The sequence below is a fragment of the Triturus cristatus genome, chromosome 1_1 (genome assembly GCF_964204655.1).
Source record: "Triturus cristatus chromosome 1_1, aTriCri1.1, whole genome shotgun sequence".
Taxonomy (NCBI): Eukaryota; Metazoa; Chordata; class Amphibia; order Caudata; family Salamandridae; genus Triturus; species Triturus cristatus.
Genome location: NC_140579.1, coordinates 49,790,372 through 49,815,410, shown reverse-complemented (window position 1 = coordinate 49,815,410; position 25,039 = coordinate 49,790,372). Strand labels below are relative to the sequence as shown.

General features: G+C 46.0%; 1 protein-coding gene across 3 annotated transcripts in view; it reads right to left on the bottom strand.

Moving 5' to 3' along the window:
- The window catches only part of LOC146869338 (solute carrier family 12 member 6-like), an 836,907-nt gene that overhangs the window by 559,282 nt on the left and 252,586 nt on the right, over positions 1 to 25,039 (bottom strand). For all 3 annotated transcript variants that reach the window (XM_085651026.1, XM_085651041.1, XM_085650987.1), the window contains one exon: positions 1,306 to 1,360. In XM_085651026.1, coding sequence (XP_085507152.1) covers positions 1,306 to 1,360 — 55 coding nt within the window. The remainder of the gene's footprint in view (positions 1 to 1,305; positions 1,361 to 25,039) is intronic.

Below are 25,039 nucleotides of genomic sequence, written 5' to 3'. Positions count from 1 at the left end.
CCCTGCTCCTAGCAGTGAGCCCAGCGGGATCCTGGGGCAGAGTTTTCAACCGACCCCGGCCCCCGGTGCGCTGCCCGGGGACTGTGGGAAACAAGCGCTCGCCAGGCAGAGAGCTTTACATGAGCGCCAGTTACGTTACACATTATGTAATACAAAACAGCAGAGAGAAGATCAGGGCACTAGAAAACCTGCACCAATCAAGCTAGTGTAATAGTGTAAATAAACAAAAATGTGGTGCAAAGAGCCAGGGACGTGACCTTCATGCGTCCCTAATATTTGGTGTCACCCAAAAAATGTAGAAAAGAGAAATAGCTCAGCACACAACTCAAATTCATGTATTATAGACAGAAATATATGTCAAAGTCAATAAACAAACAGGTTGTGATATATCCCCCATGAATTGTATGCTGTACTTTTAAATCAGAATAACTTGAACAACTAAATAAAGAAAAATTAATCATCAAGATACTGAAGTTTACCGTGAATCTTTGGGGATATATTACATAGCTGTTTGTTTATTGACTTTGACATATATTTCTGTCTATAATACATGAATTTGAGTTGTGTGCTGAGCTATTTCTGTTTTCTACGTTACACATTATATAAATAATAGAAAACACTAGTGAACGTTGCAAGAAGAGCCACATTCCGTGTGAGAAATATTGGTATAACTGTAGCAATACGCAGTGGAGTGAGGTGCATTGGCAGAGCTGCCTGTGATCCCGGTTTTGCAGCAGCAAAATTTACTATCGTCGGTTGCGTTTTCTGAGACGGGGGAGGTCGCGGGGGTGTCGGGTAGTGGAGGAGAGGGGTTATGATGGCTGGAGTGCGCACTCGCCAGGCAGCCACGGTTTAGCGAGATGCAAAAATAAACACGCAGCGGAGCTTGTCTTTATGGGGCCATGCGTTTGAAACACATGGCCCGATAAAGATAAGAAACCTTTTGCAACGGGAGGAAGTCAGACGAGCCCGTCCAAGTGGGCCGTCTTAAAAATGGAAAAGTCTACGTCACAAAGTGCTCTTTTCCAATGGCTGGCCACCGTTTAGCATAAACGGTGACACCAGCCAATGGGAAAGAGGGGCGGGGCTTGAAGCCCTTTACAGAATTCCCTCAGAATCATGAAATCTCGCCGAGCGAGCTGCGCATGTGCGCAGCCATGCTAGCCGAGACCTAAAAACAGAACTGGATAAAATATGAGGACCACAGGTCCATCAAACCATGCTAATGGATGAGTAACTTGGCCATGAGCAACTCCAGGCTTCCTCATTTACAGAAGGACAGAAGGGTATGAAATCACAGCTCACCTGGCACAACTCCATTGGTTGCTATGGCACTCATAGAAATGGCAGTCAGCAGTGTCTGGAAAAGAAAAGGATAGCATGATTATGAATCAAAAGCAGATGCCTCTGTAATGCCTGTTTTGCAGGAAAATGCCAGTGCACCAGCCTACAGTCAAGGAACATTGCTAATATTTAAAACAATCTGCACAAATGCCTTTTTATAGTGAAGACCACTTTTTAGACTATGAAATAATACAGTGAAGATGAAAGGTTAGTAATGTCTGAGAGCTTTGAAAAGTTTTTAACTTCAGTGTTTTTACTTTTTAGTCTTTAATTCTTTCTTGACACTTTAGATAGTTTGTTCCCTCTTTTGTCCCCTTTTTCTTTCATTTATAGGCAACTTATATAACGACACTATCCAATGACATTGCTGGCAGGGGGAGGATCCCGGAATCATGGAAGGGGGCCGAAGTGATCCCTATCTTTAAAAATGGTGATAGGGCCAACCTCTCTAACTATCGGCCAATCAGCCTGATCGATTGAGTCCAAAAAGTCTTCTGCCGCTCGCGGTTAGCTAAGGTCTAGGCCTGGATGGATGAGAATCATATTCTCTCTCTCCTCCAAGCGGGAGGACTGGTACAATCGATCAGGTCTTCCACCTCCTCATGCTGTACTGGAAGGTGGTATTGCTGGGCAAGGGGAGCCTATACATAGCGTTCATAGACTTAAAATCAGCTTTTGACTTTGATCCCAGGGACAAACTTTGGTGGGTGCTTAGGGAGAAGGGCATGCTCCCGGGAATCCTGGCGCTTTTAATTAGGCTGCACGAAGAGAACTTTGCCAGGATAAGATGGGGTAGCCAAGGACAAGTCACCGATCCCATTAAAATACAGCGGGGGTTCGCCAGGGTTGCGTCCTGACTCCAACTTTGTTTTCACTTTACATCAACCAAGTTGTTGAATTTTTATCTGCCATCCCAGCGGACGCTCCCTCTCTAGCAAACCAAAAAATTGCCACTCTCCTATTCGCAGTCGATACCCTTCTTGTCTTTAAGACACCTATGGGCTTGCAAAAATTATTAAATCAATTCAAGTCAGCTTTATTTGGTATATAATATACAACCATAAAAGCATTCTAAAAAATGTCTCCATTATTAATCGCAATAATTATTTGAGCCGATTAAAAACAATTCAGTGCATAATAATACTCCATCTTGAGGTTTTCTGTGCTTGTAACAACTCCATTATTAATCGCAATAATTACATAAACTTGTTAAAAGCAGTTCAGTGCATAGTACTCAGGCTAAAAAGTAGGAACATTTATCTGCTTAAAAAAACACAATAATTATGTAAACTTGAACTCGCAGTCACAATACAAAGTGCAGTGCATAATAGTGCTTCATTGTAAGAAGTTTCTCAATTATTAATCACAATAGTTATGTAAACAAAGCTCTAGGGAGCAGGACTCAAGAGTACGATGCAATGGCTATGTTCCAGCATAAGTATATAGAGCCTTAACCAAATATTAAAGAATCTAGTTATTTTCATATGTCAAGGCTTCCAAATGAGAATTATCCTTTTTTTCCAATTGCCATTTGTATAAAAACAATTACGGCATTGCAAACTTTCTCGTTTTCCAGGCTACAGATATAATTAAATGCGGATTTATAAAAAATACAATTTGTTAGCAATAAATAAAGGTCGTAAAACAAATTTCCCGATGTCCCGATAAAAATTACAAAAAAGTATAAAGTGCAATGTGGTCTGTGAAGACTTTCCATCACAAGGGAAGTTTGGAAGATTATAACTCCACTTGCCCATTCTGGGGCATGCAATCTGGTAATCTAAGGTACCCATCCTTAACCTTGTTAAATAAAATTTGTGTTGCACATTTCTCATTGAGATGAGGTATGATTGGAAACCCGACAAAAGCAGGCCTTCACAGAATGATCTAACACTCGATTTTGAGCTTACTCCTACATCTCTTGCAAATTCCCTTGAATTTGCTAACCTTATTTTTAGGTCCCCTTTAATGTAATCCTGGATGAGCTGTGGGTCGTAAAAGTCAATGTACAACTTACACTCTACTAAAAGATTATAAATATACTGTAGCCAAGGGATATTTTTTACAGTAACCAAGGGCAAGGCAATCCATTATTCTTTCCTTAGTGAATTTACTCTCCACCTTACTCCAAATCCCGTGCCAAAGCGTCAGGGCTGCCGTACTAATGTAATCGCTAATATAAGGTACACATAGCTCCTTATGAACTAGATATGAAGCAGTTGAGTTATGAATTGCTAAGAACCTCCTTAGGAATTTATTTTCATGAACTTGCAGCAAAGAAGTATTTGCCCTTCCCCATAGTGCTGCTCCATAACATGTACCTGTGATACACTTACTCCTATATAGTGTAAGGATTTCCTGTACTGGCTTGTTACCAATTTATTTTGAAAATCTAAAAAATACCCTCACTCGATCGTATCCATTTTAACTTGCATAGGTCGATATGTGCACCCAAAGTTCCATTCCTATTAAAGAGGCGTCCTAAATATGAAAATGTTATTCTTTCAATATGTAAGCCTTCTACATCATGGTCCCTACTCTTTATTTTACTTTTCCCACAAGTCGTGACAAAAGGTTTACTAAGATTCAGTTTTAAATCTTTTCCAATCATAAATTGCGTGAAGTTTTCAATTAAACATTGAAGCCCTTGCAGTCCTTGATAATATAACTGCATTGTCTACATATAAGAGTACTGGCTTTACACGTGTACCAACTCTAGGGGCGTCAGCATTAAAATTCGGCAAAGATAGGTCAACATTGTTAATATTAGGAAAAAATAAAAGAGGTGCAAGGACGCAACCTTGTCTGATCTCACAGGTAACTCTAAAATGGGAAGTGCATTCACCTTTTGGCCCGTATCGGACTCTTGAAGTCAGAAGGGCATATACTTGTGATAATTAAATTATAATATTGTGCGATGCACCCATCCCTTGCAACGATTGCCATCATTTTACATGATTAACTAGATCAAATGCGCTAGTGAGGTCAACAAAACAAAGATGTAGTTGACCTTCTTTGGCAAGGGTATATTTCCCTATCAATAACTCGAGGTCAACGCACTGCTCTACCGTCCCTATACCCATCTGAATCCATACTGGGCGTCAATTAGATTATTCTCCTCATTAACCCAGCTTTCCAATCTTTCTAGCATGATTCTGCCCATCAATTTCGATGTTGAATTGGGTAGGGATATATATCTGTAGCTTTTTTTTTAAAATAGGGACAATAATGCTTTCCACCCAAGTTGCAGGTAACACCCCTCCTATTGTAGCATTTAAAAAGCTTACTAAAATTAGGGACCAAAAATCAATACTAGACTTAAAAATATCGATAGGAACCGCGTCTGGTCCTGCAGCTTTACCATTTGCGCTTTTGTTTAGGGCAGTTTTAATTTAGTCTAGGGCGATGGGTGCTATCTTGACAGTATCCACTAAAATAAAGTTACTATTATCATCAATCGTGGGGTCCTCTTTTTTGGGGTTAAAAATATGTTCAAAGTGGATCAGCCATTCCTTGGGAGTTACTAGAGTGTCTATCTTAGCAGCTGATATGTCGTTAAACAAGCATTGGCATAGCCAATAGGTCTCGCTTTTGGGACCTTATAAGTATTTAGTTATGCAGCACAATATCCTTGGTGCAACAACATAAACCATTGCATGGCTAAACACTTATAAGGTCCCCAAGGCGAGACCTATTGGCTATGCCAATGCTGGTTTTCTTTTCTGCAACTTTAACATATTAAAAACTAGATTTATTCCCCAAGTATGGCTTTCTATCTTCACTCTTTATAGAACACATTACTTTCTCGTGTAAGGTACCATAGTGTGTCTGTATTGATATACGTAATCCTTGCCCTAAGAGGGAAGACAATGCGGATATAATGAATTTTGCTTCTGTAAATTCGCCGACTGAAAAATAGACAGAAGAGTTTCTCTTAAGACATCAGCGTTCTAAGTGTTCTGACTTTGACAAGTCACAGCAAAAAAAAACAAGCATTAAAAATGCAATAGGTCTCGCATTTACAAGAGTTTGAGCTATTAACATTGCAAATGGCAATGCCTTTTATTTTTGTTTTTAAAAGATCAATAAAAGGCATTGTCATTTGCAAAGTCAATAGTTCAAACTCGCGTAAATGCGAGACCTATTGCATTGCAAATGCTTGTTTATTTTTAGGAGAGGAAAAGCAAATTTCCCCTTTCCCAGAACAAGCCCAGGATGGTACCTGGTGTGAGCAGATGCTACTTTAGTCCTCTTATTGCCTCTAAACTTTTTTCAATGTTAGCTCAGAAACCTTCATTTCGTAAATGCAATAACTAACGTTTTTATATTGTGCTTTGTGTTGGCAACATGGGCCCCGCACAAGAAGCTGAGAAAAAAATGCATAAGTCAGTCTGATGAATATAGTGCGGAAAATATTTCCTGCTAAAAAGACGTTTCACCGCATCTCAGCTATTAATCTCCCCCTGTACTCTGGGGCACACAGACTTGCCGCTTCGCTTTACTGCTTGGTGTAAACGACTTTAAAATTTCGCCCAGCAGGTCGTCAGCAGCGGGAGAGTGAGGAGTGCTCTCCCCTTCCCAGAGGAACTGCGCCTTCACCCACACAGTGCCGCCAGAGGGAACTGCGAAGCAGTGTTTTCCCCTGGACCGGGAGTCCTGTTACTACCAAGGAGGCCTCCGAGGCCCTGGTAGCTGCGAAACAGAAGCCGGAGGTTGGGGGGCGGAACGGCCCTCCTTTTTCACGTCGACGGTGGGAGTGGTGTTGGCTCCTGCGGGGAAGGGGGGGGGGGGTGGAAAGAGAGCCTCGGAGCGTGGAGGTGCCCTTGGGAGACACTAACAGCAGAGGCGGTGGCGGAGTTTCAACGCGTCCCGAAGCCCTATTACCGTCTTGTAGTAACCGGGAAGGGGTTTTCTAGTAGTAACCGCACCTGGTCCGAGATTGGTGGTGGCCGGGGCACCTGTGACATTACGGGGGCACACTTTGTTTCTCTACTCCCTGACAACAGCAGAGGGGGCCGTTTCACATACCCCTGCAGTAAAAAGATCACGGGGGCAAACCTCTACCGGTGACATCGCCTTTGTCAAGAATTCCTGTCATGCGAGGGGAGGAAAACGGTAACCAGCGAAAACGGACTACATCTCCCAGGATGCTTAGCGGTTGAGAGGTTATGTAAACAGGAGAGCTGTTACATAACTCAAGGAAAACACGCCCTTATGTAAACAGGAGAGCTGTTACATAACTCAAGGAAAACACGCCCTATAAAGGGAGGAACCGGGAGGTACAACGCTGTCGGATATTGTGTTTACACCGACGTACCTGCTTAGTGAAGAGCAGTGTTCCGGAGTGGTGCTCCAGTAAGGCAAGAACGGAGGTAGGTCGAGTCGTTACTCCCTGGGCCGTGTCTTGCCCCATCGTCACCTGTGAAGGACCCGGAAGCTCTACCGGATAACCATTGAGCTTCGCTTTTTGACTCGGCTGAGTCAAAGCGCAGTGGCGCTTTTGCTGGTTGGAGTCGTAACTCCCAGCCCGACCAGAGATACAGGGACTGCCAGCTGTAACGCACACCAGGAGGTGTTTGCCGCGTTACAGACTCGGAAGTCCACAGGATCGATCGAGCGGCTGCTCTCGGTTCAGTCTTCTTTGCTTGTGATTGGGGTATCGGTGACGCATCACCAGGAGGTGACTCTGCGTCCCGGTGCAGTCTGAGGAAGAGGTTGAGCGGCTGCTCCCTTCAGGTAGAGACCCCGGCTGGGTGTTTCCCCGACTCCTCGATTCTCCCCAACACTCTTCGTGCCCCTCACAGCCTACCGATTGGCATTGTCGGCCATTTCATTTCTGCCCTCTGTTGGCATACGCCGGGATCAGCGTATATGCAGAGGACGGTTAGGACCATCCGTGCTGTGGGCTGGTAACGTACTTAGCCTGGAGGATTCCAGTGACTATAACCTTTGTTTATTCCTTGTATTATTTTTGCCTTCATTAAAATAACTAAACCTTCACAAGTGGTCGCGTTCTCCTTATCGTGTCTGTTAAACGATCCTGAGACGTTCAGGGCGTTACAGCCTTGGGGCTTGCTTTAAATAGTGACACCATTGTTGAGATTACACGGGGAGTGATTCTGTGGAGACCATGGATATTGGAGTCTGAACTCGGACAAGACACGATCTGATTGTTTAGTGGCTCTTACGATACCTGTCAGGAGATCAGGGTAGATGTGCTCTGCGAGACTCAGGCTAAAGATTGTACCCCAGTAATCCAGCCCTCAAAACCTGCTTCGCTTAAGTAATCCATGAAAGGGATTGTATCCCTGGCCCCCAGTACAAGGAACAGCTCTTTGTTGGTGTGATTTATGTACTTATTGGAGCCCGCAACTTGCTTCATTCTGCCGCCAGCTGCCTCCCGCTGCCAGATGGGACTCCAGCCCCCAGTAAACACCACGCCTAGAAGCCAAGCGGATGCCATTACGCCCTGACGTATTTGCTCAGCTTTTTCTGCCGGCCTCGCCTGCCAAATGGTTTCTTGTCTTTATGGGGCCATGTGTTTGGCCCCATAACGATAAGAAACGTTTTGCGACGAACGCAAAGCAGGCGAGGCCGTCCGAATGGGACGGCACAGAAAGCCAAGCAAATACGAAACGGACACCTCTTTTCCAATGGCTGGCCACCGTTTAGCATAAACGGTGACGCCAGCCAATGGAAAAGAGGGGCGGGGCTTAATGCCCCTTACAGAAAATAACCACATCTCATTAAATCTCGCCAGCGAGACTGCGCATGAGCGCAGCCTACGCCAGGCGAGACCTAAAAAGGAAGATCAAGGCCTTTTTGCAGATTTCTCAGTAACCCCAATTCAGGTAGAAACTGGAGCTTCCATATGAACAGTGATTACCAAATACGCGATGAAAAAACACACACATACCCACCAGGAATTTCGAAGTACACATTTCACCGGTGAAAACCTGGCAGGCTATGCTAAGTAAGAACTGACAGGCTTCCATTGGAATTCCCATCCCTTCGGTAAATTCCAGGACTTCCGGGTGCAGCAGCACCACAACAGAATCTCATAAGGAGGACTTGAGGGGACGATGGATTTTGCACACACCTGGGGATATCCTTGCTTTCCCAGTCTAGGTCGCCCCAGTGTGGTGTTTCGCCCTGGTACACGGTGTACCCAAGTGATGCTGACAGATGCAGGGGTTCATTATTTATTTATATTTTCGGCTGCGCGCGGGGCCTTTATCCATTATCAGCTGAACCAGAGCTGTGGGATTTACTCCGGGCACTAATGACTGGCCGATCCTTATTGCGATGGTAATGGATGTCTGCGAAGGTCACAGTGTGTATTAATAACCGTAAAGGCGCCAAACAAAGGAAAGACGATCTTGTGGTAGTTTGTTTACATAGGCAGTGAACTGCTAGGAGCGTCCTCTGGCCAATGGGAGCACAGGACTCAATCTGCACGTTAAGCTCTCGTTCCCAGGTTTTTTTCACTTAATGACTGGAATTCTGAACAGGTCAAGGAATAAGAAAATGTATAATCTTTATTAATCTCCTTTTCCTGTATTGGACTTTAAAACTGTAACCACTTGGTGACACACGTCCCCAGTAAAGAGATAAATGCTTTGTAAACAATACTAGTGTGAAAGAGTTTCACGGTGTTAACCTTTCTTTCTGAAGAAGATAAAGCAATCAACCGGAGTTCCGTACCCTGTGAAAAGGGGTGTTTCAGGATTCCTTCAAAGTCTGGACATGATGAACAAATTTATGGTATTTATTCATTACAACACACACACATGCCTCTTCAGTTCGTTAAAATGTCCAGTTTGAAATAAACTTTGGAATAACTCGTATTTTTATGTAGCGCTTCACAAAACACTTGTACCGTATATAAGAGCTGCACATTAGATGTTACTATAACTCAAATTAATGCTACTTAATTTACCCGCCTAAGAAGGATAGAAGGCCGAGTCGGCTTGCTGAAATTTAAACTTGTGACCTGAAGACCACCACATTTCTCAGTGCTTAAGGTTCAATCCACCTACCCATGGTTCTACCTATGGACATGTTTAACCATGGCGGGCTCGATTCTCCAAGAATTTGATGCGACATACACTTGAAGTACTACTGCCTCACCACTAAATTCCAGAAGTAAGCCAGGAGTTCTCAGAATTTATAAGTAAGTCAGGAGTACTCGGTGAGTAACTCACACCCACTAACAGCTAAATCTTAGTGAATTAGGCCGGATTGCATATAAGGGAGTGCATACATACTAAACAACCACATAAGGCACTCACTACTTTACTCGTTCATATGCTGTCTCGACTGCACTTGCAAGCCCCAGATTCTACCAACCTGGTATAAAGTCTAGATATCTTAGTAAACTGATGCATCACCCAGGGTTGGATTGGGATGAAAAATCGGCCCGGGGACACCAAGAAAAAAGTGGCCCACATTTGCGTATTGCCTTTCCGCAAAACACTGCTTCAGCAAAGTTTTCTGTAAAGAAAGGGGGCGGGGCATATGTTATTAACTTCATTTAGATAAAAAAAATGCACAGATTAGTTCACACTGCTGAGCCACACATGAAGGCAAGTGAGACCACTTGCGCTCAGGCCCCCTGCCCCCACTAAATCAGCATACATTAATGGGCCGGCTCAGCTAGAGAAAGGGAGGGACACCTCAGTCCATCTGCCTCTAGAAAGGCCACTCAGACACCCACTGGGCCGCTGGCGGCATCCTAACAGCACAGACAGCCCCCAGGCTGCCCAAAAATGCAGCCCACAGCTAGAACTCGGCTACCGGTCCTTCAGCCATTTTCCGAGTGCCCACCTTACCAATCCGACCCTGGCATCACATGTATTATTTAGTAGTAGCCCCAAGGTCGTTTTAAGAGACTGTGGCAACAGAAACACAGTATGAGAGGGGCAAAATAGCTGACAAATGAAGATAATTTCTATAAAAACCCATCTCTCATCTAACAAAAACTCAGTCCCTACAACTGGCCACCCCAAAGGCTGCTTGCAGCATTTATGCACGGATCAAACACTAGGTGGGAGTACTAAGACGACCCTCACTCCTTAACTCACCACCATCTAAATGTGTCCTTAGCCCAATACAATTGTTTTATACAATATGAATTTTGCAGTCTATTGGGAATCAACTCCAGTACTGTGTTACAAGTACCTCCAAGTGCTTAGGCCTCACTATTACTATGTGTCTGATTGGTAAGACTTTGATTTGGCACATGTGCATGCATACAAAGTTTCAGGATACTCGGATGCACCCCAAATCCAGCATTTGTGTTACATGAAATTGCTCCTTCAACAAAATAGTTTTTCTTAACATCTTTTGCAAAACTTTCTTCTCCATAACAATTTTATTCTACACATTCTATTATTTTGACTAAACCAATGTATTTTTATAAATTTTAAATTCCTTCCCATCCTGTTAACATATTTTATGAATCATTTTCTTGTTGTACTAAATCAGAATTAAAAAAAAATATGATTTTTCTTACATATGGATACGCACCCTATAATCTCTCTACATTAGCTTTACAGATGGTGTTAGCCCTAGTATCTCCAAACCTTTATTTGACCACCAACACATCATTTCTATAGCATTTAATTTCAGTGCAACCTATTTTAAACTTATTTACATTCTAGAATAATTTTGCTGTTCTAAATTCTCTTTATTCACTATCCGCTTTTCAAATTGCAAAGAAATATTATAGATTCTTAAAAATACTTTATGCATAGTTAATAAATCAGACATGTGAAACTGCACTGTCCAATTAGAAAAATACTTTTTGCAGTAGTTTGTATTTTGTGCTATAGAATGCATATTGATGTAGGTCGAGGTTATTATAAAATATGTTTTGGAAAAGGGTATTGTAGCAAAAGAAGTTTTGGAATGTAATTTTTATCACAGGCTATCATTTCATATCATAACAAGCATTTGCAATGCAATAGGTCTCGCATTTGGGCGAGTTTGAGCTATTGACATTGCAAATAACAATGCCTTTTATTTTTGTTTTCGTTTTTAAAACATAAATAAAAGGCATTGTCATTTACAATGCCAATAGCTTAAACTCACGTAAATGCGAGACCTATTGCATTGCAAATGCTTTTTTATTTTGTGTGATAGTCGCTGAGAGTGTCACACACAAAGCACTAAAACGTTGCCACTTAAGTGGACTGAAAATACTGAAATGTAACATATAAACAAACTCGAAACTTGGATAAATGATTGGGTGACAACACTGGTGCAGCGCTGTTAGGCGCACCAAATGCCAAGCACAAAAGGGTGGGCTCCTGGCTACAGCAGTGAAACAGCAGATGTGCAACACTAGGTTAGTAACACATCTCGACCTCCCTGATCAGGAGGGTGTTTGCTTGAAGGTAGAAATGAACAGCTATCCTTGTGCTAAAACAAAGCTCTCTTAGTTGGGTGGGCCTGGTAGAGCTGAGCGTAGAAATCATGCCCCCTCCACCAATTTAAGCAGGGACGTGGAGGGGATTTCGGTGATGGCTACCTTGTAATACGGAATAAATGTGGCGCCTTCAAGTAGGCGTGAAAAGGGCTATTTTTACCACATTCAGACATCGGCAGATTCTTAATGGGTTTCGTAAGCAGCGTTTTAGCACCCACTAAGATTCTGCATCTCTTCACTGTCCTGCTAAAGAAAGCCATCACATTGTCTCAGTGATCATGTCCCTGCCGAGATGGGTGGTGGGGGAGTCGTGCATACTCAACTAGGATTTGCGCGCTTAAACTGGGCAGATAATGGTAGATGGCGCCCAAAAAAGTGAAGGAGACAAAAGAAGCTTTTTACTGCGTGTTTGTGCAGTCTTGGGCTGGCTCCAAATCCTGTGAATCAATACCGCTAGGGCACGGCCCCTGCCAACTCTACACCTGCCCTCTTACACCTCATGCAAATAAGAACCACTGCGTGTTTACATATCCTGTCACCGCTGCTTCTGGTGCCGAAAGAGGATGGGAGAAGGGTAAGTGACTTGATCAATAGGAAACTAATCCTTTTGTACCTGCAGCGGCAACCCTAGAAATGCTGGCATTCAGTCATAGATGTTTCAGCGTGATGGCTGGGACCGATGGGCTAGTTCCCGATGGCGCAGCCCTTTGAAACTTGTGGCCATGTTACGGTAAACTCTGCCATAACAAGCAACAAAAACAACAATAGTGTGTGAAATTTGGAAAGGGTCCCAAATGGGGGTCAGTATGTCTCTCAGAGCCAATGCTACCTCACTTCAGATATCTGACATACCCAACACCATGGTTCTGGAACTTCCATTTTTGGCCCAAACCCAATAGAGGCGGCTCTGGCAGACCTGCTCAATGACATCTCATCTGAAGGAAAGTACAAGCAACCCCAGGTTGGCTTCTTCTTAGCTGGCCCGCATTTGTGTATGCACTTCCCACCTGGACCTACACTAAGTGGGGGGTGGAATGCTTAGTGTGATCCAGACATTGGAAATCGTCACGTGTTTTCCCAAGTGGACTAACCATTCATCTTTGCAGAGTCACATTCAGCGGTGCTACTTATTCGATACTTTGTGCTTCTGGGCAGTGTTTCCGGAAACGGCAAAGAGGCGCATTACCGGTTACATTCAAGGGGCTTCACACGGGCCACTTCCTCGCTCGCGCTGACAGACTAAAAGAGCTCTTGATGAGGACGTTAAACAAAACCAGCAGTGCCTAGAGGCCCTTGCTCCCTGTGCCATGATTCAGGTGTAAATGTGCGGAAATACCCCGCTGCTCTGCAGTCAGAACACTGCTGAGATGTTGAAAGGTTGCTGGCTTTCCCTGCGGTACTCTAGCGTGCACTCTAACAGATGGATAGCGCCTCATTGACAGGAGATGGGCTGACGTCTCAGAAATGGAGGGTTTGGTACTGGGGTGAGGGGGAAGAAGGAGGGAATACAAGTTTTATTTGTGTACATTTTTATATAGCAAGAACATTTATGTGATTAGATGGATGGCCACAGACAGTTACAAAGCACTAGAATTCAAAAATTACCAAAAGAAGTAGGTTATACCTCAGGAATGTACATTAGTGAAACAATCGCTAATTACAACAGTGAGCTAGTGTCTTTCAATGTCACGGGGCGAGTGAGACCGTAAGACAAGCAACTATTATCTGAAACAACCCATCTGGTACTTAAAAGGTAGTCAGTGTGACACACTTACTTGTGGAACACTGCAGCGCAGTTGCGGTACGGGCCAGTCAGCTGCGACAACTTCCCCCTGCACCGTGAGCAGAGGCCGCGGTCCAGGCCTCGAGTCAAGGACTGGAGCAGGCCTCGAATTTTATCATGGCCTCGGTTCTGCTGCACTCACTGCTGCGCTACAGGCATCAGTGCCTGTTGAGGCACCATCACAGACTTTGGCAGCGGACGGGTCGCGGGTCAGATCGCGGCAGTAATTCAGGACACAAGTCACCAGTGCGAGGTGAGAGCAGAAACTGTCTGCGCAGCCCACTCATGCCGAGGGCGGCCAGACCACCCTGTGTGTGTCTGATGGATAGTGCCGCTGATTGTACGCAGTACATAAAGACGAAGCAGACTCATGAGAAAGGAGGCAATGGCGCAAGGAGACACTAGAGAGAGGAGGTCAGACTCTGCGACATGATGGACAATTTGAGGGAAGAGACAAAGTCCTGTGAGGATATAGCTTTCCACACCCATGGTCCCTCCCAATCATCTCTGTTTCAGGCCGCTGCCCGAGCTGACAGGGACCCATTGAGGACACACAGAACAAGCCCACGAGTGGTGCGAGCACGCCACACCGCTGCCATGTGGTTTCAATTATCGCGCCCGTGTCTGGGCATGATAATTGAAACCACATGGCAGCGGTGCACGTAACAGACATCAATAGGCCATGGGCGGAGCAATGAGCCCGCCTTTGGCCAATTGCGTGCTGTCTTGGATAAAAAGACGCACGCAAAGGCCAATAGCGAGGCCCAAAAGGAAAAGCACACGCACGAGCGTGTGCGATTCCTAGGGCCGTTTTCAAACCCCTACAAGAGGTCTCCCGCTACGCGAGCAGTGCTGCAGACTGCAACGTTAGGCGCGAGACCTAAAAAGGGATGATCTATTGTTTTCCAAAGTAAAATAGAACATGTCTCAGCTGCTTGGATCAGTTTTTCCCATGCCCTTTCCCGAATTTCTATTTTTTTTGTATTTAACGTTTGTTTACAATTTTTCCGTAGCATACAAATTCTTTCTCTGTCCGTCGGTCTAGCTTTTCATGCTTCCTTTATTTCCTTGTTTAATTTGGAGCACTGCTGGTCGAACCATCTGGGATAGTGATTGCTATTTTTCTTGTGTTCTTTTATTTTCAAATCTCCAGAGATTGCAGCCGCAATGTTGTGGAATGCCCTAGCTATATCTGTATTTGGGGAAGATCTATCCAAACAGATATTTATGTGTTCTTGATTTTTTTGAATTGTACTTTCCATAAACACCATGGGATTAACACCAGACCATTTGATAGAAATCCCATTTTCTCCTTGTGTTCTAATATCAGCAGGGGCTATGCTCACCTTTTCTTGTTGTGAGGGGCTTAATTTCAGTATCAGGAATAACAGATGGTGATCACTAAACGGACTTGCCTTTATATAAAGGTTTTTGACAAAACCCTTACAATTCCCTGATACTAGGGCATGGTTAATATTAGACTAGGATCTCGCTACTTCATACATTTGGACAACAGTCTCTCCCTCTTGTTCGCCTATCTCCATAATTTCTAGATTATGTTTGTACATAACAGTATTAATCACTTCTCCATATGGTTTATGGGGGAAATGAGGACAAGGGTCGCCATGTTCATCACAATGGCCACATTGATCCCCTATAAAAATTTTACACTTTTCACAATTGAAATCACCGGCCCAAATAAGCAAATCTCCCCCCAACCCCTTTAAAAAGTCGTCCAACTCCTCCTCCAGTGACATAATTACCCTATGTCTAGTACTATCAACAACATTATCATAAAAGTTTATTACTACTATGCATTGTTTTACTTTAGTGCAAACATATAAAAAATTGAAAAACTGTGATTTAATGTAAATTTTCTGTAAAATTAATGGTGAAGTTACTGGGACTAAGACTAAACCTCCTTTTGCTCTCCCTACCTTCGAAGAGATAGCTTGTGTAGAGATCGTTTTTAAAACCATTAATAAAGAAAGATTCTGTATGCCAAGTTTCTTGCAATAAAGTTAATGCACAATTCTGTATCGATTTGAACCATTCCCTGCCAATGAAGTAATGTTTTACTCCTGCAACATTCCATGACGTAATGGTTAAAAACCGATGTAATAAATGGCTATTTGAAATATTATTAACAGTGCTTATGGGAGCGAAGGCGTAATTAACATCTATTGTTGCGCTACATCATCCCGCAGTCAATCAGTTTCGCTACAGCACCTATTGGACATGGGTTGTATCATAAACAAGTCTATATGATGGGATTTGTTGCGGAGATGTGATGGTGGCTCGTTTCTAGGTTTGTAAAAGTAGCCAAGTGGGACAGCAGTAATGGTATCATCAGTGTGGTTAAGTGTCAGGGCATATTTAACTGAGAGTTCTTCAATCAGAGACCCCATAACCTCTGGGCTGCAAAACTTCACGACAACACAATCTCCCTGACATAATTTCCTCATATTGCCAACTCAACGTACTCTTCTTAACATTATTATGTTCTGGAAGACTTTGTTAATGCTGCAAATAGTAGTTAACGCGAACCAATGCACAACCCAATTCTTCAAAGTCTCCATGTCTCTATGGTATTGATAGAGCGCCAGGTTTCGAAAATTGTAGGGGTGCACCATAATCACTGTTAGTCCGCACCCACATAAAGGACCCATATTAACGTGTGACTTAGAAATGTGTTACTAAAAACTGCTTATTATAGAAAAGTAACCATGCCATTTATGAAGCGCAATGTCGTAGTTAATTGCAAATGTATTTTAGTTTAACGCATAATGATTGTTTTTTGTGTAATGTGATGCATTAGGTTTAAACGTGCACCATATTAAAGTCTGCACGTGTAGTTTGCTTATTCTTATATATGTAGAGTAATGAAATCAATGTTTATAGTGCGATTTTATAAGAGTGTGTTTAAATTGTGTAAAGGCCTGATCGCATATACGTTTAAAGAAAAAGGCCTGTTCGTTTCTTATGTTAGCTAAATATTGCAGAACTGGAACAACAATATTGGTGGTTGAGGCACTCGCTGTGATTAATTAATTTGGAAGATCAATGTTAATCTTGATTTACTGTGTTTAAAATCAGCGTGCTGTAGAGAGGCATGCAACAGTCATGGATGCCAATTTTGCAATACTCCAATTATGGGGCCTGTAGGGCCCTTGTCTCTACGCACAGTTGCTCGCAGGTAAAAACCTTGATAAATGTTCAAAATAACATTCTTGTATGTAAACAAATCTTTTGTTTTGGAAGAAATCTCTCAATTCCACTATAGGTGTCACATTAAAGAATAAAACAATACTTTATCATTGGTTCATCGCAATTTTATTCATTGGATGTCCATCATTTTCTTCATACAAATCCAAATGTGTAATAACTTTGCTTTGATAAATGCCCAATGCATTTCGAGCCGAGGGGCTCTTCTTCAGGGGCTCAGTTTCTAATGATAAATAAACAATGAATTTGTCAATCAATATAACAATGATGTTAAAGCGTCATTTTGCAAATAACAATGTAAAAACGTTATAGGTAAACAAACTAAATTTTGTAATAAAAGATGACCAGGAGTGACCTGTTATTATACTGTTATTTTGAACATTTATCAAGGTTTTTACCTGCGAGCAACTGTGCGTAGAGACAAGGGCCCTACAGGCCCCATAATTGGAGTATAGCTAAATATTGTAGGCCAAAATTGATTTCCCTTGGTAAGGCTTTGGGTTTCAGGACGTTAGAAAATCTCAGAGAAGTGGAAAGTTTCTCGTTCCCATGTTTTGTTGCAGGTGCAAGGATACCTAGTTTGTTAGAGGAACTAACTCTTTGTTTCAGGAGTCAGGATGGCCTGAGAAGCCAATATGGGAGTATACTGGAATGTAGGGATGATACTTTTGGCGAAGAAGGTGCCTGGGACCCAAGGACGAGTAAACCGTTGTTGGAAGGGAGACAAGTTTCACTGGAAAATCACTGGGAGAAGACCTGGCTGAAGAGGTGTGCCGGAGGGCGTGTTCTACGTTTTTGGGATTTTGAATTAGGGACAGTGCCCCGTGGGTTGAGGAGTTGAGGTTTAGATGGGGCGCTAGAAGGAGCATCTTAGAACGAGCTCTGGCTAAGTGAGTGTACTTCTAAGGAAGTCTTTACTTCTGACACCTTTTTACTCTCTTGCCTGGGAGGGAAAATGCTAAGTAGGGATGTCACCTTAGAGATAGAGTAAGGATAGACTAACTGATTTCCTTTTTAGGTTAATGACTTCTAATGTAGAGATTGGAGTGATTATCACTTGCCTGATGTTACTAGAGCTGACTATTCTTATTCTGAGTCGGATGAGACTCCTGCGTAGGATATTTTATTGTATTAGTGCCCATTTATTTTCTTAACCTCGTGCTGAGGTGCTTGTATGTGCAGTTATTTTTGGCTTTATAATAAACCCCTAGAATTTGAGATTTGGAGTCAGAGGTCCTTTGGAGTTCTAATTAATTTTCCTTTGATTATGTGTTAATGTTGGATTAACTCCCCTCTACACTATTTAGCAGATAAAAAGATCCTGGCGACCTGAGAGGATTGTTGGTGATGGTAAGACAGATAAGAATCTGGCTTTATCAGTTGGTAGCAGAGTAGGATGGTTATCTCTGATAGTGAGGGGAGATCTAGATCAAGATAAGAGATTTTAGAGGCCCATAGAATTCGAGTGATGGTGACCCATTGGATTGTGAGCGGCAGACGACGGCAGCTGATGGAAACTGACGGAGAGTAGCGGTGCGGCGGAAAGCAGCAGTTCGTGGAGGAGTGAGTAGTAATAGGGTGATGTGTTTTGTAGATTGCGATGTTGATTTGATTGTGTGATGTCTTGCGGAATTGGAATGAGAGTTGAGTGATTGTGAGATCAGGCTGCGAGCGCGTGCAGGCCGGGGATTCTTAGACTCGACGAGTAGTCTGAGAAGTTATGGTGTAGAAGACACCCAAGGTAGATTTTGTTGACCATTGAAAGGGAATCGTGAGGCGTCATTGATTACCCAGACCGAGATAGGGGCAGCAAATGTGTGAGTGCGTGAGTAACCAACGCTGATTGTGGGTTGTTGCATGTGGAACTTTGAGCGTTTGAAACCTATCAGTTGAGGCGATTGTCCGGTCGTTTCGCGGACAGACAGTTGCCAGGTTTGAGGTCAACAATTTCGAGAGACTGTCAGAGGCAGTCAGAGAAGTGATTGTCTGGTCGATTCGTGGACAGATAATTACTTCAGAGTGTGAATGGGACGAATGCAAGAGTGAGAAGCGAATTGTGAAGGAGGGGAACTACTGCGAGTGGAGGAAGTGTGACGCCGGAAGGTGTCACGCTGCGATAGGTCGGTCGCTGCTATTGGTGGATTGACATCAGGAAGTGAATAAATACGTTGTGCGCGATCGAAATTTTGTTCATCATGAAATGTTTCAAGGTTTTCTGAGAATTGTGTAGAGGTGACAAAAATGTGGTTACTCAAGGGGGAGAAGAAGCCCCTCCCGAAGATACTCCAGCTCATTATATGGCAAAGAATGTGGGATTGCATACCATAATTTGGCTTGAAAATTGGCATAAAATGACTCGTGGTGAGGGAGAACTGATTTTCCCACAATATGGTACTTTCAGGTTGGATGTGTTGTATCAGTTAAAATCTGTGATGTCTTCTTTGCGACCTCTGCCTAGACCAACCCAGTTTGAGACATAACATGCATGGATCAGAGCAGCATATGATAGGAAAAGAGACAGAAATCAGGAAAGAGTGAAGAAGTCGATCAGATGCGAGGTGGGATGCACTAGAGAAGATGTGGAGAGTGGAAACGATTGAGGGGGATAGATTGTACCCACTACTAGAGAAAACAGACAGTGCGAAGGCAAAGAGCATAGATGAGGATGATAGTGATACGGATGACAGCTTGGTAGAGAGGTTGTTGTCGGAAAGACAGTCTCCGTTTAATCCAGATTCCTATGAAGGAAAGTCGGCTCCAGCGGATGAGTTCCAAAAAGACAGTAGGAGACGCTAGGCATAGGAAATTTCCCTTTACGAGAGGTACAGAATGGAGGGTACGTGCATGTGCCCTAGAGTAGGGGTGATTTGGCTGCATTTACGAACGATTTTCCTCAGCTGAGGGAGAAGCCTGTAGAATGGTAAAAGCAGATCGATCGCTTTGTTAAGATCTCAAAAGTATTGTGGATTGATTTGAACACGTTGTTTGACATCGTGACCTGACCTGACTCTGGTCGGTGACGGTCGCTCCACCCGCCGCACAGCTCTCCTTGAGGGTGCCCGGTGTCCCTGCCTGCCGATTCTGTCCGCTACCTGTGGTTGCTGCTCCTCTGGTTCCTGCTCCTGTTCACCTTTGCAGTCTCCTCGCCCTTCTCTGCCCGCTACCTGTGCCTGCCGCTTCCCTAGTTCCTGCTCTTGTTCACCTTCGCCGTCTTCTCACCCTTCTCTGCCCGCTACCTGTGCTTGCCGCTTCGCCACCTTTCGCCGTCTTCCCGCCCTCCCCGCTCCCTGCAGCTGCTCCCCTGCGGCCCCGCCCCCCCTCTTGCCTTCTCTACCTGATCCCCCTCCCCGCACCACCCCGCTGCCGCCTCCCAGCTGCTCCTCCCTCCCACTCAGCCCCCCCCTACGCCATTTATGGCGTAGTCCACGTGTACTCGCAGCGTTTACGCGCAGCGGGCGCGCCGATTGTGCGCCGAAGGCGCGCCAAAGGCAAGCCCGTCTGTGCCCGTCCGCGCCTGGACCGTGCCTGGACCGCGCCCAGCGCCAGGACCCCTGGTCCCCACAGATGCCATCCCACCCGCCGGACTTACGACGCAGCCATCCTCAACGCACTCAACACCGGCCGGACCCCCGGCTGCCACCGAGCCACCCCAGGACGCACCCACGGACCCTTCACCTGCCAATCCTGCAAGTTCTCCTGCATCCGGACCTGCACCGCATCCGCCAAGACAAGCACCAGCAGCAACCACCTGAAGTGCATCCTGCTCAACACCCGCTCCATCCACAGACACGCCGTGGAACTCTGTAACCTCCTCGACACCACATCTCCAGACGTCGCCTTCCTCACGGAAACATGGATGAACGCCTCCTCAGCGCCCGACATCGCCATCGCTATCCCGGACGGATACAAGATCACCCGGAAGGATCGCGTCAACCAGACAGGAGGAGGCATCGCCATCGTCCACAAGAACACCATCCGCATCACGACCAACTCCGACGACACCCTCACAGCGGCAGAACACCTGCACTTCCAGATACACACCGACCACAAGACCACCCTCAGAGGCACCCTCATCTACAGACCCCCGGGACCACGCACACAATTCAGCGAAGACATCGCCGATTTCATCAGCCCGCACGCCCTCCCCTCCGCTGACTACATCCTCCTCGGGGACCTAAACTTCCACCTGGAGAACAACAATGACCGCAACACCACCACCCTGATGGACAAACTCGCCAACCTCGGACTCAAGCAACTGGTGACCACCCCCACCCACTACGCCGGCCACACACTTGACCCCGTCTTCTCCTCCAGCAAGGACGTCTTCTTCAGCCACGCTACCGGACTCCACTGGACGGATCACAGCTGCGTCCACTTCAGCTTCAGAAGGACCACGATCCACCACCGCCCACAACAGATCCCCCGCAGAAGATGGAACAAGATCACAGCCGACCAGCTTGCCACATCCCTGAACCAGAACCCTCCAGCCAGCGCAACGAACCACGACCAAGCCGCCAACAACCTCACGAGGTGGATCAGCAACTACGCAGACGACCTCGCCCCACTGAAGACCCCCCCGCCGGACCCGGCACCAAGAAAGCGTCCTGATTTACTGACTAACTCAAGAGCTCCAAGAAGAACTGCCGAGCCCTCGAGAGAGCCTGACGCAGAGACCCTACTACAGACAACATGACTACCCTCAAGCTCGCCACTCGAAAACACCACCAGCTGATCCGCACCACCAAGAAAACCGCATTCAAGGAACGACTAGACAACAACGCCCACAACTGCAAGGAACTCTTCAACATCGTCAAAGAGCTCTCGAACCCCAGCGCCAAAGACAACGACATCACCCCCTCGCAAGACCTCTGCAACTCACTCGCCTCGTTCTTCCACAGCAAGATCGCAGACATACACAACAGTTTCAGCACACAGCCAACACCCCCTACGACCGCACCGACACCCCCTACCACCACCATCCGAGCCTGGACCCCGGTCAACACCGAAGACACCATCCGCACGATGAACTCCATCCACTCCGGATCACCAACCGACCCCTGCCCTCACCACGTCTTCAACAAGGCCGACTCCATCATCGCACCCCACCTGCGGGACATCATCAATGCCTCCTTCAACACCGCCACCTTCCCCGAGAGCTGGAAGCACGCCGAACTCAGCGCCCTACTGAAGAAACCATCAGCGGACCCCACCGAACTCAAAAACTACCGGCCCATCTCGCTCCGTCCTTTTCCTGCCAAAGTCATCGAGAAGACCGTCAACAGACAGCTGGCCGCCTTCCTCGAGACGAATGGATCCCTCGACCACTCACAGTCTGGCTTCTGGGCCAACCACAGCACCGAGACCGCCCTCATCGCAGCCACCGACGACATCAGATCCCTGCTCGACAACGGAGAAACAGCGGCCCTCATCCTCCTGGACCTCTCCGCGGCATTCGACACGGTCTGCCACCGCACCCTAGTACAACGCCTCAGCAGCATCGGAATCCAAGAGAAGGCACTGGAGTGGATCATCTCCATCCTCGCCGGAAGAACCCAGAAAGTCCGCCTCCCTCCGTTCAGATCCGAGGCAACCGAAGTCATCTGCGGCGTACCCCAAGGGTCATCCCTCAGCCCCACGCTGTTCAACATCTACATGAGCCCCCTTGCGGCCATCGCACGCCAACACAACCTCAACATCATCTCCTACGCCGACGACACCCAGCTGATCCTCTCCCTCACCAACGACCCCGCCACCGCCAGAACTAACCTACACGAAGGGATGAAAGACGTAGCCGAGTGGATGATGAACAGCCGCCTGAAACTGAACTCAGATAAGATGGAAGTCCTCATCCCGGGATCCTCACCCTCCGCCTGGGACGACTCCTGGTGGCCCCCTGCCCTGGGCAGCGCACCCAAGCCCACAGACCACGCACGCAACCTGGGCTTCATCCTGGACTCCTCCCTCTCCATGACCAGACAAGTCAATGCCGTCTCCTCGTCATGCTTCAACATCCTCCGCATGCTACGCAAGATCTTCCGGTGGATCCCCACCGAAACCAGGAAGACGGTCACCCAGGCCCTCGTCACCAGCCGACTGGACTACGGCAACACCCTCTACGTCGGAATGACAGCCAAACTCCAGAAGAGACTCCAGCGCATCCAGAACGCCTCAGCACGCCTCATCCTGGACATCCCCCGACACAGCCACATCTCCGAACACCTGAGAAACCTGCACTGGCTCTCCGTCAGCAAGAAAAATCACGTTCCGACTCCTCACCCACGCACACAAAGCACTCCACAACCAAGGCCCAAGATACCTCAACGACCGTCTGACCTTCTACACACCCACCCGCCAGCTACGATCGACCAGCCACGCCCTCGCCGCCGTTCCCCGAGGAAGATCCTTCTCCTACCTGGCTGCCAAGACGTGGAACTCCCTCCCCATCCACCTCCGCCTGACCCAAGACCACCTCTCCTTCAGGAAGCAACTCAAGACCTGGCTGTTCGAGCAGTAGCGGACCCCCTCCCCCAGCGCCTTGAGACCCTACGGGTGAGTAGCGCGCTATACAAATGCTTTGATTGATTGATTGATCGTGGTTCCAGGGGACTTATGGTCTGCATGTAAGGTTGCTGTTGAATGGCCGACTTCAGAGCCAGAAAGAGATGATGTCACGAATGGTCCGTCACCCATAGTTATGAAAAAGTTTGAGCAAGTGATCACATGGCTAAAATCGAAAATCTCGCCTCAGGGTATTGATTGGGTTAAGATAGATCGGACAGTCCAGGAACCAAAGGAGACGGTGCATGAGTACTATGAACGCCTGTTGCAGGCTTTCAAACAGTACAGTGGATTAGATGCCTTAGATTCAAAAGACATGGGACAGTTTGTTTCGAAGTTTGTGTTGGGTTTGAGGCCAGAAGTTAGTCTCATGATACAGCAACATCTGATCTGTTGGCAGAACAAGCCGGTGGATGAAATCTTGCGGTATTCCAGATACTACAGTGATGAGGTAGATTCGAAGCACAGGAAGTTGAAAGACAAATTGATGCTTGTTCAGATGCAAACGGCTCAAGTTCAACCTAGCGGAGGGACGTTAGGAAGGAGACAGGGAAATAACCAAGGAGGAAACCAGAATATCCAAGGTCAGGGAAGACCAAAGTCAGTTGATCCCAAGACAGGAGTGGATGTGGCGACATTGAACTGCATGTCATCTTTGTCACCAGATTGGACATTGGAAGCGCGAGTGTCCTTTGAACCCGATTAACCAAGTGCAGCAGGAAGTAGAGATAGTTCAGGTACCTATACCTGAAGCTGTCCCTACCATGACTAGACCAAGGTCGATGAAAGGGGGACGTTCAGTCCGCAGGTACAAATTCCCCAGCCACCTAGGGTTCAGCAGGGAACTCGGACTTGCCAACAGATGCCTTGGTTCGAAGGGTATGAGGAGTACAGCCCAGACCCGTTGGCATGACGGTGCCTGAGAGGGAAGGAAGGCTGCACACTTGGAGCAGTCTTAGAGATAGACCAGAGGGGACCATTTGTGGAAGCAGATGTTGATGGTCACCCTACCACCTTTTTGGTTGACACTAGTGCTACCCGGTCTACTGTGAGATCAGCAGTAGTCCCTAACCTACCCCTCTCGGGACAATCGATCCAAGTTGTAGGAGTAGCAAACAAGAAAATGACTAGTCCGTTAACAGAGCCAGTTCCTGTGAGAATAGGAACTTTCCGAGATCGACACCAGTTTGTGGTGTGTGACTCGAGTCCAGTATGCCTGTTAGGTAGAAATCTGTTGTGCAAATTAAATTGCACCATCTATTGCACACCTAAGGGAGTTGAAGTATAGACAAAGGATGATGATGCAACCTTTAAGGTTGCCAATCAGCACTTGTGTATAGAAATGTACCCAGCGCTGACAGTGGAGGAGCTTCCACTCGACTTGAGAGACTCTGTGTCACATGAGGTATGGGACTTCACTGGAGAAGAGATTGGGTTGATCAAATGTGTAGAGCCAGTGAAGATTCAGGTCAAGCAGCACGTGGAATTTCCTAGGACGCCCAAGTACAATTTGTCACCCAAGACTATTGCAGGGATCCAACCTGTAATCCAGTCTATGATCAAGCAGGGAATTCTGAAAGAGATTATGGGTAGCCCATGTAGTTCACCTATCATGGGATTAGAGAAACCGAGTGGGAAATTCAGGATCATGCAGGACCTGCGAACGGTCAACACGATAGTTGTTCCATGCTGTCCAGTGG